Source organism: Rana temporaria, chromosome 4 (assembly GCF_905171775.1).
Source record: "Rana temporaria chromosome 4, aRanTem1.1, whole genome shotgun sequence".
In the NCBI taxonomy this organism is placed as follows: Eukaryota; Metazoa; Chordata; class Amphibia; order Anura; family Ranidae; genus Rana; species Rana temporaria.
This window is the reverse complement of record NC_053492.1, coordinates 56,746,257-56,759,148: the sequence shown is the minus strand read 5'-3', so window position 1 is coordinate 56,759,148 and position 12,892 is coordinate 56,746,257. Positions and strand designations below refer to the sequence as shown.

The window sequence follows — 12,892 nt, the reverse complement described above, 5'->3', positions numbered from 1 at the left end:
AGAGAACCAGCTCGGAGAGTCCAAGGACCGGAGAGTCGCGCTGACGAGTCGCTGCAGTATATACACATATGCACTTTACCCCTGCAGGGGTGAGTGCTTCTGGTGAGTGGGGACCCAGGAGGGGGAGCACCGGAAACCACTGCGTAATCACCTAAGGCATACTGTGATCATTCACCAAGTCGCACTTTTGAATGGACCAATTTATTCATGTTGCTATTTAACTAACTGCATGTGGACTGTTGTCATACTCTTTGGATTATCTACTATTTTATTTTGAACTGTGCACTTGTGGAACCTCACTGAGGTCGGGTACTAAGTCTAAGCACTGGACTTCACCTTATTATTATTTTTATATACAATTCATTCATTTTTATATTAGGTTGCACATTGTACACATTTGTTATATTATTTGTTATGACCCAGTGTGGTCACCCTGTTCGGTGTATCAGGTTTTCACTGTTATATTTCTATTCTGATTGTTTGCAGATGACACATAATTTTCATCAGATTGCACATATTTGTTGAGAGGACCTATGCCCCCTCCCTAGGAATTCTTTTTGCACATATTTGGGCATTATTATATACACCAATTCTGCTTTACCACCCATTATATACAGCAAGCACCATTGACTACTATATTACTTTCCTGTCACATATAGGAAGTGTAGGGACAGCGCCACTACCCCAATATCTTATTATCTGTTACCTAGGTGAATGCCCCGGCGCCTCTGCGCTGAAAACCGTACGATCGAATATCGCTGATAGCTCGGTTCTCACAGCTCCCTGAGCAGAGAGCTGCTGACTGTCAGCATGGTGCAGAAAACACACATGGAACATGCCTTTCTAGCACCGTGTTCTGGTGTGAACCGGACGCAACAGGACACTGTGCCCGGTGATCTATGACTTCATCAGTGTTGTTCAAGTAGATCTCCATCTCTCCAAGGCTGCCTACCCCTGCTGTATGGGAAACACATCCAATGAAAAGCTACTCTTCGGAAGGTCACATCTGCTATTGTGTCCAAGCAGGAGCCTGAAAAATGTCTTCCTAAAAAGAAGCAGTGTACTTCCTAGCATCTGACTGTGCCTACGCACTCCCGTATCTACAGCCTCATAGTTGTATATCTGCAGTGTGAGGCACCGATTCCCCTGACTGCTAATCTCACAAGATGTGGAGTAATATTTGTTAATGTCACTATTGCACTGCTCAATATTTTCCTTGCTGTAGAGAAAGCAGAGCATGCATGTTCCTGCTTCTGTTTCATCCATTATGTAGATCTGGGCTAAAAACATTTTCTGTGACTTCCTGAATATTTCCCAACCAGTAATTAGATTATTAGTCATCAGGGGGAGGGCAGCTCGGACATGAGGAAGCAAATCCACGGTCCTCCACAAAGATGACCACCTCCAAACAAAGATGCATGCAACGCAGGGAAAGTCAGTATTGAAGAAACAATTAACTACAGGGAGACAAGCAATATAGGTTAAACGTTTTTTTACCTTCTGCAATGCTTGTTTCGACCCCTTTCACACTGAGGCGCTTTAAATAAAACCTGCAAAGCGCCCTGAAAGAGCCGCTGCCGTTTCTCCAATGTAAAAAGCCCCGAAAGCTTTCACACTGGAGCGGTGCGCTAGCAGGACGGTAAAAAGTCCTGCTAGCAGCATCTTTGCAGCGCATTAGGAGCAGTGAATACACCGCTCCTAAAGCGCCCCTGCCCATTGAACTCAATGGGCAGCGCGGACGAACCGCTGGCAAAGCGCTGCTGCAGTGGTGCTTTGCGGGTGGTTTTAACCCTTTCTCGGCTGCTAGCGGGGGTTAATTGACAGTAAAGCGCCGCTAAAAATAGAAAGGAAAGGGGTGCAAGGCACAGCTTTTGTTCCAGTCTACTTTTAGCTCCAGTTCACACCGATGTGGTCCAAATCAGACCCTACTGCCGTAATGGAACTGTTAAAATCGGTACGACTCCAATTTGAAAAAAAAAGTTCCTGCACTATTTTTTTGCAATTTCAGGTGCGACTTGCATAGACACCTGTGCATAAAGTGTCACAGCTGTCAACAGTCGCACTGACCTGCGGCCTTGAAATCATGCGACTTCAAGTGAAATTGCACGATTTCAAAGTCAGGTTCAGTGTGAATGAGGATTTAGGGTGCTTTTTCACTCTCATTAATTTTGAAAGCCCAATGTCTCCTACTCTTGACTTGCATCATAAATATTTGTCTTCTCTATCAGCTTTATTTTCCACTTGCAGACTAACACCTTCTCTAATGGGTGAGAAAGGCGTTTCTGAAAATGCGAGGGCTTACAATTATAAGTTACAGTTACAAGTATTTAAAAAGCAAAATAAAGCACTGTACTGCTGATATTAACTCGACTCATTCCAGCTGTGCCAATATGTATTTTACTTACCTTCAGCTTAAGCCTGGGTTCACACTGCTGCGATCTCAGACATCGCATGCGATTCGGACCCGCACTGCAGGGGTCGATCACATGTGATCTCTGAGCAATGCGAGTTCAGCCATACAGTTGTAAGGCTGAACTTGCATTACTTACACAGAAAATAGTGTGGGGACTTGTTTTTCCCCCACACTAGAATCAGATTGCATGGGTGTTCTCACCTATGCAATCCGATTCCTATGCAAGTTCACAGTTCGCACTGTGATCTGTGAACAAAACTGGGGGTGTCATTAACTTTGTTAATAACACCCGCAACGGTTCGCACAAGGCAGTGTGAACTGCCTGCGGGAGAGGAGCGATGCAGGAACCGGGGCTGTAATCGCTCTGGTTGCCGCATCACATTAGTGTGAACCCAAGCTTAAAGTGATTGTAAACTCAGAATGTTTTTTTATCTTATTGTATTCTATGCATTAAGATAAAGAGCCTTCCGTGTGCAGCAGCCCCCCTAATACTTACCCGAGGTGCCTCTACATCCAGCAATTTTGTAGGAATGTCTCGGCTGCATGGGACTCAACGCCACATTGGCTGAGACAGCAGCACGGCGCCATTGGCTTTCGCTTCTGTCAAAGTCAGCCAGCCAATGAGAACATAAAAGGAGGCAAGACCGGGGGCACATCTTCATGTCTGAATGGACTCAGGGAGCTGTGACTCAGCTCAGGTGCCCCAATAGCAAGCTGCTTGTAATGGGGGCAATCTAAAGGAGGGAGGGGCCAGGAGCACCGAAGAGGGACCCGAAAAGAGAAGGATTTGGGCTGCTCCGTGCAAATCCACTACACAGAGCAAGTATAACATGTTTGTTATTTTTATAGGAAAAAAACAAGACTCCAATAAGTAGTGAAAATTAGGTTCCTGAGATTGTTGAATCCCAGACAGTATGACATCAGTGTACTCATCTCATACCTGAGGAGAAGGCAGAACTAATTTGCTCCTCTTCTTAGTCTGCTCAGAGACCCCACCAGTTGACTGTAGGATGGCAGCAGGCAGATCAGAATCCTTCTTTCTTTTTATGTTCTGCTTGTCCTTTTTCCTCTCTTTTGCCTCTTTTTCACTGCAATTGAAAAGAATGAGTAAACCAACTTACATTTACCATAAATACTGGGCATGGAATCCCGAGTTAAAGTGGAAGTAAAACCCTTCTTTTCTTTTCAGCCAAGGAAGCTGCCACCTTTGCGTCCGTTTAATCTACAATTGCCATGATGCTGCACATGTGATCAGTTATGACACCAGCCATTGGATATTTGACAGTTTGGTTGAGATCACAACCAATCGGAGTGTCACATTTCCGACATGTTCCAGAAATGAAATGGTTTTATGGATGGTTTACTGTCGTTTAAAAAAGCGGTTGTATACTGATGCACAAAAAAAAAAAAAACCCTGCAAGGCAAAGGCGTAATGAGCTAGTATGCAATATTTACCTCAGAAGTAAGCCCCGTTATCAGAGCCCGGTCCACACCGAGGGAGCTGAAATCTTCCAGGTTCGGGGTTCCGGCACTGTGAGTTGCCGGAGCTGCGATGATGTCACTCCCGCGCATTCGCGTTTTCTTCCCGGCAAGGTCCGGCATGCGCGTTTTCTTCCCGGCAAGGTCCGGCAGCGTCTGCCGGACATTCAGAGCACATGTGCCACTGACGTCAGTGGCTGCATGCAAAGTGAATATTCTCCTAAACTGTACAGGTTTAGGAGATAATAATTTTACCTACAGGTAAGCCTTATTATAGGCTTCCCTGTAGGTAAAAGTGCCAAATTTGGGTATACAACCACTTTAAGCCCTTCACTGCCAGAGCTGTTTTTGTACATCTATTAAAAAAAAAAAAAAAAAAGAAGAAGAAGAAGGTCAGGCTTTAAAGCGGGGGTTCACCCCCAAATTTTTTTTATAACAACATTACATTCAGCCGAGTTGGGAGAATGACAATCGGCTGTTTTTTTTATTTAATTGCCGTACATACCGTATTTTCACCGCCGCTTCCGGGTATGTAATCTGCGGGACTGGGCGTTCCTAATTGATTGACATCCTTCCGACCAGCGCATCACGAGTTGCCGAAAGAAGCCGAAAGTCGGTGCGCAGGCGCCGTATAGAGCGGACTCGCAGTCTAGCTTCTTTCGGCAACACGTGACACGCTGTATGCGCCGGTCGGAAGAATGTCAATCAATTGGGAATGCCCAGTCCCACAGATTACATACCCGGAAGCGGCGGTGAAAATACGGTATGTACGGCAATGAAATAAAAAAAAAACAGCCGATTGTCATTCTGACAACTTGGCTGAATGTAATGTTAAAAAAAAAATTTGGGGTGAACCCCCGCTTTAAGATTAAGATTATTGTTCATCAACAGCATTGCTCAGCCACTGAAACACTAAGATAAAAAGAAACATTGTTTCTTTTTGTACCTTTCCGTTTCTTCATCCACAGATCAAAAGGGATGAACTTCCATCTGCAGATGAAATCAGTTTTAAGCATTCTGTCAAGTAAAAAAATTAAAATAATATTTGTATTAAATGTTGCTCTGTTTAAAAATAGTTTAACCCTTAATTTACTCTAATCATCCTTAACTCCTTATTCTCCAATGATTTTCCTACCTTTTTTTTACTAAATTTAAAACTTTTTTTTTGTTTGTTATAATTTTTACACCTTTAACACATATTTACATGTTTCACATTGCAAAATGTAGAAAAATAAATAAAAATAATAACTTTTCAATGCTTTGTACCATTGCCGACAGCTGAAGTGTCAACAAAATAGTTGCGTTAGGTATTTGTATAGAGTACTTAAAGCAGGGGTTGACAAATTTGCTTGGAATCTAGGAGCCAGCTAAAAAAGTTAGGAGCCAGAAAACAAGGCCCGTCGCGACGAGCTTGCGCGCAGAAGCGAACACATACGTGAGCAGCGACCGCACATGTAAACGGTGTTCAAACCACACATGTAAGGTATCGCCGCGATTGGTAGAGCGAGAGCAATAATTCTAGCCCTAGACCTCCTCTAACTCAAAACATGCAACCTGTAGAGTTTTTTAAACGTTGCCTATGGAGATTTTAAAGGGTAAAAGTTTGACGCCATTCCACGAGCGGACGCAATTTTGAAGCGTGACATGTTGGGTATCAATTTACTCGGCGTAACATTATCTTTCATAATATTAAAAAAAAAATGGGGATAATTTTACTGTTGTCTTATTTTTTAATTAAAAAAAGTGTAATTTTTTCCCCAAAAAAGTGCGCTTGCAAGACCGCTGCGCAAATACGGCATGACAGAAAGTATTGCAACGATCGCCATTTTATTCTCTAGGGTGTTAGGATAAAAAATATATATCATGTTTGGGGGTTCTAATTAGAGGGAAGAAGATGGCAGTGAAAATAGTGAAAAATTACATTAGAATTGCTGTTTAACTTGTAATGCTTAACTTGTAATACCAACGGCCACCACCAGATGGCGCCAGCTTACACATCTGGTGGTAATAACTTGTAATACCAACGGCTCACCACCAGATGGTGCCAGCTCACAAAAAAAAAAAAAAATTTTATTTTTTTTTTGCCCCCCCTTCCAAGGCAAGTCGCCAGGACCCTATTTCTAGTCGCCATGGCGACCTGGCGCCCGGGATTTGTCGACCCCCTGACTTAAAGGGTCACTAAAGGAAAACAATTTTTTAGCTGAAATGACTGTTTACAGGGTATAGAGACATAATAGTTAACTGATTCCTTTTAAAAATGATTAAAAAGAGATAAAAACCAATCATATAATGTACCTACAGTTTAGTTTCGTTTTTGCTGTTGTTTGCAGGTTCTCTGATGTACAGAGAGCCAATAGAGGGCAGTCAGCCAATAGAGGGCAGTGATACATAGTCTAAAACTCCTCAGCACCAATCCAGTTTCGTTTTACACACAGTAATCACACCTCCTTGATTAGTCACCACCGTGAGAAATCTCCCAGTACTGTGGTGATCAGGAAACAGACAACCAGGAAGTGTCCAGAACAGAGAGGATTTACAGCAACATCAAAGCAAAAACGAACAATGAGGACATGAAACCAGGACTGCAGCAAGGTAAAGGAAGCTATTTAGCTAAAAAAAAAAAAAAAAAAATCCTTTAGTGACCCTTTAAGAAAAAAAAAAAAAACAATTTATTTTCTGAAAGAAGAAACCATGGATAATAATAGTGGTAGTTCCAATGTGTTATGTCAAAGGGGGACAAATGTACTGGGGAGTGTGGAACCAACACATAACTGTTCAGCTGCCTGATTGCCTCCATCTGACAGCTGGCTTGTCACATTTTCACAAAATTCCCAGATGCTGCCCAGGAAGCACAGCCAACATTGCTATCCCATGGCTGGTAAGAGGGGTTAATGCCAATTTAGGCTGGCACGATTCTAGGCGTAACAGGTTTCATATTATAGAAAAAAATATTATAATTTTAATAGGGTTGTGCCGATACCGAGCATTTGCTCACGCAAATGCTCCACATGCTTCACCCGATACCTTTTTTTTTTTTTAGGGTAGAGTTGCCGGAGAGGGCAGGAGTCAGTGGCTGGGGAGGGTGGGAGAGGGCGGGGGAGTGCAGGCGGAGTCTGGTTGGAGAGGGCGGACAGAGTCTGTGGAAGGAAAGTGCGGGCAGAGTCTGGCTGGAGAGGACAGGCACAGTTGGTGGACAGAGTCGGTGGGCGGAGAGCGAGTCCTCACCTGCAGTGGAACTTGGTAAGCTGGCAGGGGTGTAGGGTGCAGACGCATCAGGATCGGTGCCATCACATTCGGTCGCTGTCAGCGGCTGAACATCCTTACACCCACACCCATCTTGGTACACCCTGCACTCGGCTGCAATAAGCAGCAGCAGACATCTTGTTACACCCAGCTCGAGCTATATGGGCTGGATGTAACAAGATGTCTGCTGCTGCTTACTGCAGCCGAGTGCAGGGTGTACCAAGATGGGCTTTGCAGTATATATATATATATATATATATATATATATATTATATATAAATCCTGTGTCATTTTTCGCAGCATTTCAGTGCCAGCCACCTGTCAGTGCAATCAGTGCCATCTACCAGTGCCACCTGATAGGTGGCACTTGTGGGCACTAATAGACAGCACTGATTGCACTATCAGTGCCACCCATCAGTGTAATCAGTGCCACCCATCAGTGTAATCAGTGCCACCCATCAGTGTAATCAGTGCCACCCATCAGTGTAATCAGTGCCACCCATCAGTGTAATCAGTGCCACCCATCAGTGTAATCAGTGCCACCCATCAGTGCCCACAAGGGCCACCCATCAGTGCCCACAAGGGCCACCCATCAGTGCCCACAAGGGCCACCCATCAGTGCCCACAAGGGCCACCATGCTTATTTCCAGCGTATGCCTGCTGAACCGTCAAGTGCTGTTGATCAGCCCTCATTAGTACTTCAACATTTTAAAGGTCCACTTTAAATGTCCAAAGGTCTCTTTAAAGTGGAACTTTAGTCAGAAACTAGAAAGTCCTACTATATTACTTCAGGCTGCTCCATTTTACAGGTATAACTATGTAGAACATTAGGGGTCTATACCATTTAAAATCCAGTAATACACGATCTCACCTTGCTCTGAACATGCTCAGGTGCCCTCTATTTTTGTAGTTTGTAGAGGTCGATCTGCTGAAAGCCTAAAAGTTCTGGGCTTCAGCAAAATGGCAGCCTCCAGCAAGAAGAAACAGGAGTAATGCTGGAGGCAATTTACAGCTCTCACTCATTTCGGTAGCCTAAATTATTCATGTAGAATGCATGTTCCTTTGCGAAAGAACATTCTTTTTTGCAAGTTGTTATGGGTAAAGTTCCACTTTAAGTAAATTAAAAAGTTTAAGGGCGGGGCTTGTGACATCAATGTATTGTTTGTAAGAAAGTACACGATCAACTATGAGGGCAGCAGGGCCGAGGACTTGCAGACGATTTTGTGACCCCAGAGACAGATCTGTATATTTTCAAGTTCCTCACCTGTATGCATCAGGGATAGTGAACTCCTAAATGTGAGTGTTTTAAATAAATTTCGTTTTACAGTATTACACTATGCTAGTTCCTTTTTTACCCTTATGTTGCCATCCTCTAGGAAATGAGCGCATAGTGTGACTAGTGGAGGGGGTCCATGTGGTGTTAAATCACTCATTTGTTATCATTCACCGTTGGATTGTGTGTGAACAGCATTGGTTCACAGAAGATAGCACTGGATTAACCACTTAAGGACCCCCTACCGACTATATACGTCAGCAGAATGGCACGGCTGGGCACATCCACGTACATGTACGTGGCTCTTCGAAGCTCAGTGACAGCGGGACTCGCGGAACCGATCGCCGCTGGAGTCCCGCGATCGGTCCCCGGAGCTGAAGAACGGGGAGAGCTGTGTGTAAACACGGCTTCCCCGTTCTTCACTGTGGCGGCGTCATCGATCGTGTGTTCCTTTTATAGGGAATCACAATCAATGACGTCACACCTACAGCCACACCCCCCTACAGTTGTAAACACACATGAGGTCACACAAAACGCCTTCAGCGCCCCCTTGTGGTTAACTCCCAAACTGCAACTGTCATTTTCACAGTAAACCATGCATTTTAAATGCATTTTTTGCTGTGAAAATTACAATGGTCCCAAAAATTTGTAAAAATTGTCCGAAGTGTCCGCCATAATGTCGCAGTCACGAAAAAAAATTAGTAGTAAAAAAAAAAATATATATATAATAAAAATGCAATAAAACTATCCCCTTTTTTGTAAACGCTATAAATTTTGTGCGAACCAATCGATAAACACTTATTGCGATTTTTTTTTACCAAAAATAGGTAGAAGAATACGTATCGGCCTAAACTGAGGAAAAAAAATAATGTTTTATATATTTTTGGGGGATATTTATTATAGAAAAAAGTAAAAAATATTGAATTTTTTTCAAAATTGTCGCTCTATTTTTGTTTATAGCGCAAAAAATAAAAACCGCAGAGGTGATCAAATACCACCAAAAGAAAGCTCTATTTGTGGGAAAAAAAGGACGCCAATTTTGTTTGGGAGCCACGTCGCACGACCTAATCTATATATGTATGTGTGTGTGTGTGTTATAAGTTTTGTAACCACTAGAGGTCACTGGTAAAGGTCCTATGCATTAAGGTGAAAAAACACCTTGCAGTTACGGGCCCCCCGTTTTACTTACCTGAGCCTGTTCACCTGCTCTGCACATCCCCGGTGTCCTCTTCTCCAAGGACTCTCGTCATTGATTGGATAGATTGATAGCAGCGCAGCCATCAGCTACCGCTGCCGTCTATGAAATCCAATGACGCGGCCGCAGGGGGACGGGACTGAGTCATACACTCTGTGTCTATGGACGCAGAGTGTTTGACAAGGAGAGTGCCCGCAAAGTAACCCCCTCGGGAGAGAGCATCCCAGAGGGGGCAAGCTATTCCAAGGTGGAGCCGCAAGAGCTGCCGGGGGACCCCAGAACAGCAGGATCGGGGCCACTCTCTGCAAAAAGAACTGCACAGTGGAGGTAAGTATGACATGTTTGTAATTTGAAAAAATAAATAAAAATATACAACAACTTTAATGTTGTTATTGTGAGATAAGTGCTATAATATTTGTACCCACTAGAGGACACTGGTTGCACATACCACTTTCATTGTGAGATAGATAGATAGATAGATAGATATGGAGATAGATAGATAGATAGATAGATATGGAGATAGATAGAGATACAGATGTCTATTTGGTATCGTATGCAATACTCCATATGAACATATTCGCCAGCACACCACGGATCGTATAAAACATCCAAATTTTTAATGCAATGAAAACATCACAAGGATTGCAAGGTCCTGCGTGGTTTTCCTGGAAGGTGTGCGATTGGAATATTGACTAAGTATGCAATACTCCCCACTAGGGGTCGCCATTTTATTTTATTTTGCATTTACATCACATAGTATTCTCTTGAAAAAGAGGGAGCGCTTCGCAATATTTTTCCTTTTTCTTCTTTTTAAATAAGACAATTCGCTTTTCCAACAGCATAGTCTCCTTTAAGATTAATAAAAAGTAAGCGTTTAACACTAAGAGAGCAGCCTTTGCAAAAGCCTCCATCTTTCACGCTTCTAGGCAAGTGTGATCTCTAAATGCGTCTGCACTTACAACTTTTAACATTTTTGCTGTAGAACATAAATATGTTCAAATTAAAGCGGAACGTCGGCCCTACTGCAGTCTTGCACAGTTGTACAGTCTCCTCTTCTGTACTGAAGCTGTTTACTCCGATTTCATTGGACACTGTGAGCTTCTCACACAGCAAGTCAAATAAAGCGTGCTTAATTTCTTGGCTAGAAGATGCCACGGCATTATTTTGTTATTTCCTCTTTCGAGCTTTACTGTCCCTGGCACACCCCTTTCATTCATTAGATTTCAGGGCTTCCATTTTTTTTTTTTTTTTTGGAGAACATCTCCATAAACGATATTTAGTATTAATTCATGGCTGGTTAACACAACTTCATGTTTTTCCATCATGAAGGCTCATCATCACATGTGGCATTACCCTGGGTGGTCTGAAAGCCAGCGAGGCCTGAATAGGAACATCCACTCCTCCAGAATGACATTGACTTTTTGGCATTTTGACAGATGTATAACTCCTCTCAGGAGCCAGCACACTGCTTGGATCAGAGAGGAGGGCTCTTCAGAGGAGGTCTGTAGGAATCCATTTACATTACCCCGCTGACGCATCCTACCAGACATGATCTACCTGCACTGCATAGAGAAGCACATAGATCTAGCGGTGACATAACTGACATTATGAGGTATGCAATGAAAATGGAAAGGATTTAAAATGTCGTTAGTACGTGTGGAGCTTAAAGTGGTTGTAAAGCTTTTTTTTTTTGTTTTTTAAATAACAAAACATGTCATACTTACCCCCACTATGCAGCTCGTTTTGCACAGAGTGGCCCGATTTGTGACTTCTGGGGTCCCCCGGCGGCTCCTCCTCTCATCAGACAACCCCCTAGGACAGTGGTCTCCAAACTGTGGCCTTTTGTTTGTTTTGATCTGGCTCTATTTTCATACCAATAATGGGACATAATTTAACCCACTGACACCAATGATGGGGCAAAATTCCTCCCACTGACACGAAAGATGGTTGGGAGCCATGGCTGGTTGGTATTGTTTATTCCCATTGATATCAGGACCTTTTCTACCCCCCACAGTCTGGCCCCCATTTAGTCTAAAGAACAGTAAACTGGCCCTTTTTTTAGAAAGTTTGTAGACCCTTGCCCTAGGACAGTGATGGCGAACCTTGGCACCCCAGATGTTTTGGAACTACATTTCCCATGATGCTCAACTTCACTGCAGAGTGCATGAGCATCATGGGAAATGTAGTTCCAAAACATCTGGGGTGCCAAGGTTCACCATCACTGCCCTAGGAGAAGCACTCTCCCTAGTCATTCATTCCACGTCCATAGCCGTCGAATGCATGACTCAGCCCCGCCCCCCCCCGTGTCATTGGATTTGGATTGACAGTAGAAGGAGCCAATGGCTGTGCTGCTATCAATCTATCCAATCAAGAGCCTAGAACCCCGGGAAGAGGAAGAGCGTTTCAGGACACAGGTAAGTAAAAACAGGGGGGCTGGTGACTGACAGAATTTTTTTCACCTTAATGCATTAGGATGCATTAAGGTGAAAAAACATAAGTGTTTACAACCCCTTTAAGCTAGAGCTCTTTTTTTTTTTTTATCTGAAAAAAGAGTGAGAAGGGATTTAAACATCTGACAGGTTATTACTAGGCTCCAATGGAGAGATATTCCATAATTTACGATCCCTATGATATCCCTGTGGGGGCAGAGAGACCAAAAAAAAAACTTAGAAAAGTTTTAACATGTCCCAAACCATATTTAAAGCAGGAAAAAAAAAACGTGTCTGGAATCAGGCATTAATAACTTACGATCTCAGCTCCCCATCCAGGTCCTGCTGCCGCAATTTTCTGAAGTCTGCATTCAGAGCATCATAGTTCTCCTCTGAGGTATCATAGAACCCAGGTGCAGGTTTCTTCTCAAATGGGATCTCAGCATTGTAATCCACGCCCCGCTTCTTCTTTCTCTTCTTCTGAATATCAATCCCCGCCGCTCGCAGCTCCCGCCTCTTCTGAAGAGCCGCCAAACGCCTGGGAGAAGAATCAGAGAACAGCATCAGCAACCATTATATAATGATACACAAAAAGACAGCATTGTGTCCACCCGAGATGATAAAGCAACATACCTCGCCTCCTCAAGCTGCTTTTCTCTAGCTTTTCTCTTGGCCTTCTTACCCTGAGTATTGGCTAGACGTGCTCTGGCTTCAGACAACATCTCAAGCTCATCTGGAAAATATATAACCATTATATGTCTTTTTGTCAAACTATTCGCTGCTGTGTGACAAGATCCAAGCAATGAAAATCACATACTGAGGGAGAATTCAAAGTTCAACCCGAGGCAGAAAAAAAAAAA

General features: G+C 43.4%; 1 protein-coding gene across 1 annotated transcript in view; it reads right to left on the bottom strand.

Moving 5' to 3' along the window:
* CDC5L (cell division cycle 5 like) overlaps positions 1-12,892 on the bottom strand; it is a 75,941-nt gene that overhangs the window by 43,146 nt on the left and 19,903 nt on the right. Inside the window, exons 5-7 of the mRNA XM_040348431.1 lie at positions 12,666-12,765; positions 12,352-12,570; positions 3,354-3,501 (exon numbers count right to left, since the gene is read on the bottom strand). Coding sequence (XP_040204365.1) covers positions 3,354-3,501; positions 12,352-12,570; positions 12,666-12,765 — 467 coding nt within the window. The remainder of the gene's footprint in view (positions 1-3,353; positions 3,502-12,351; positions 12,571-12,665; positions 12,766-12,892) is intronic.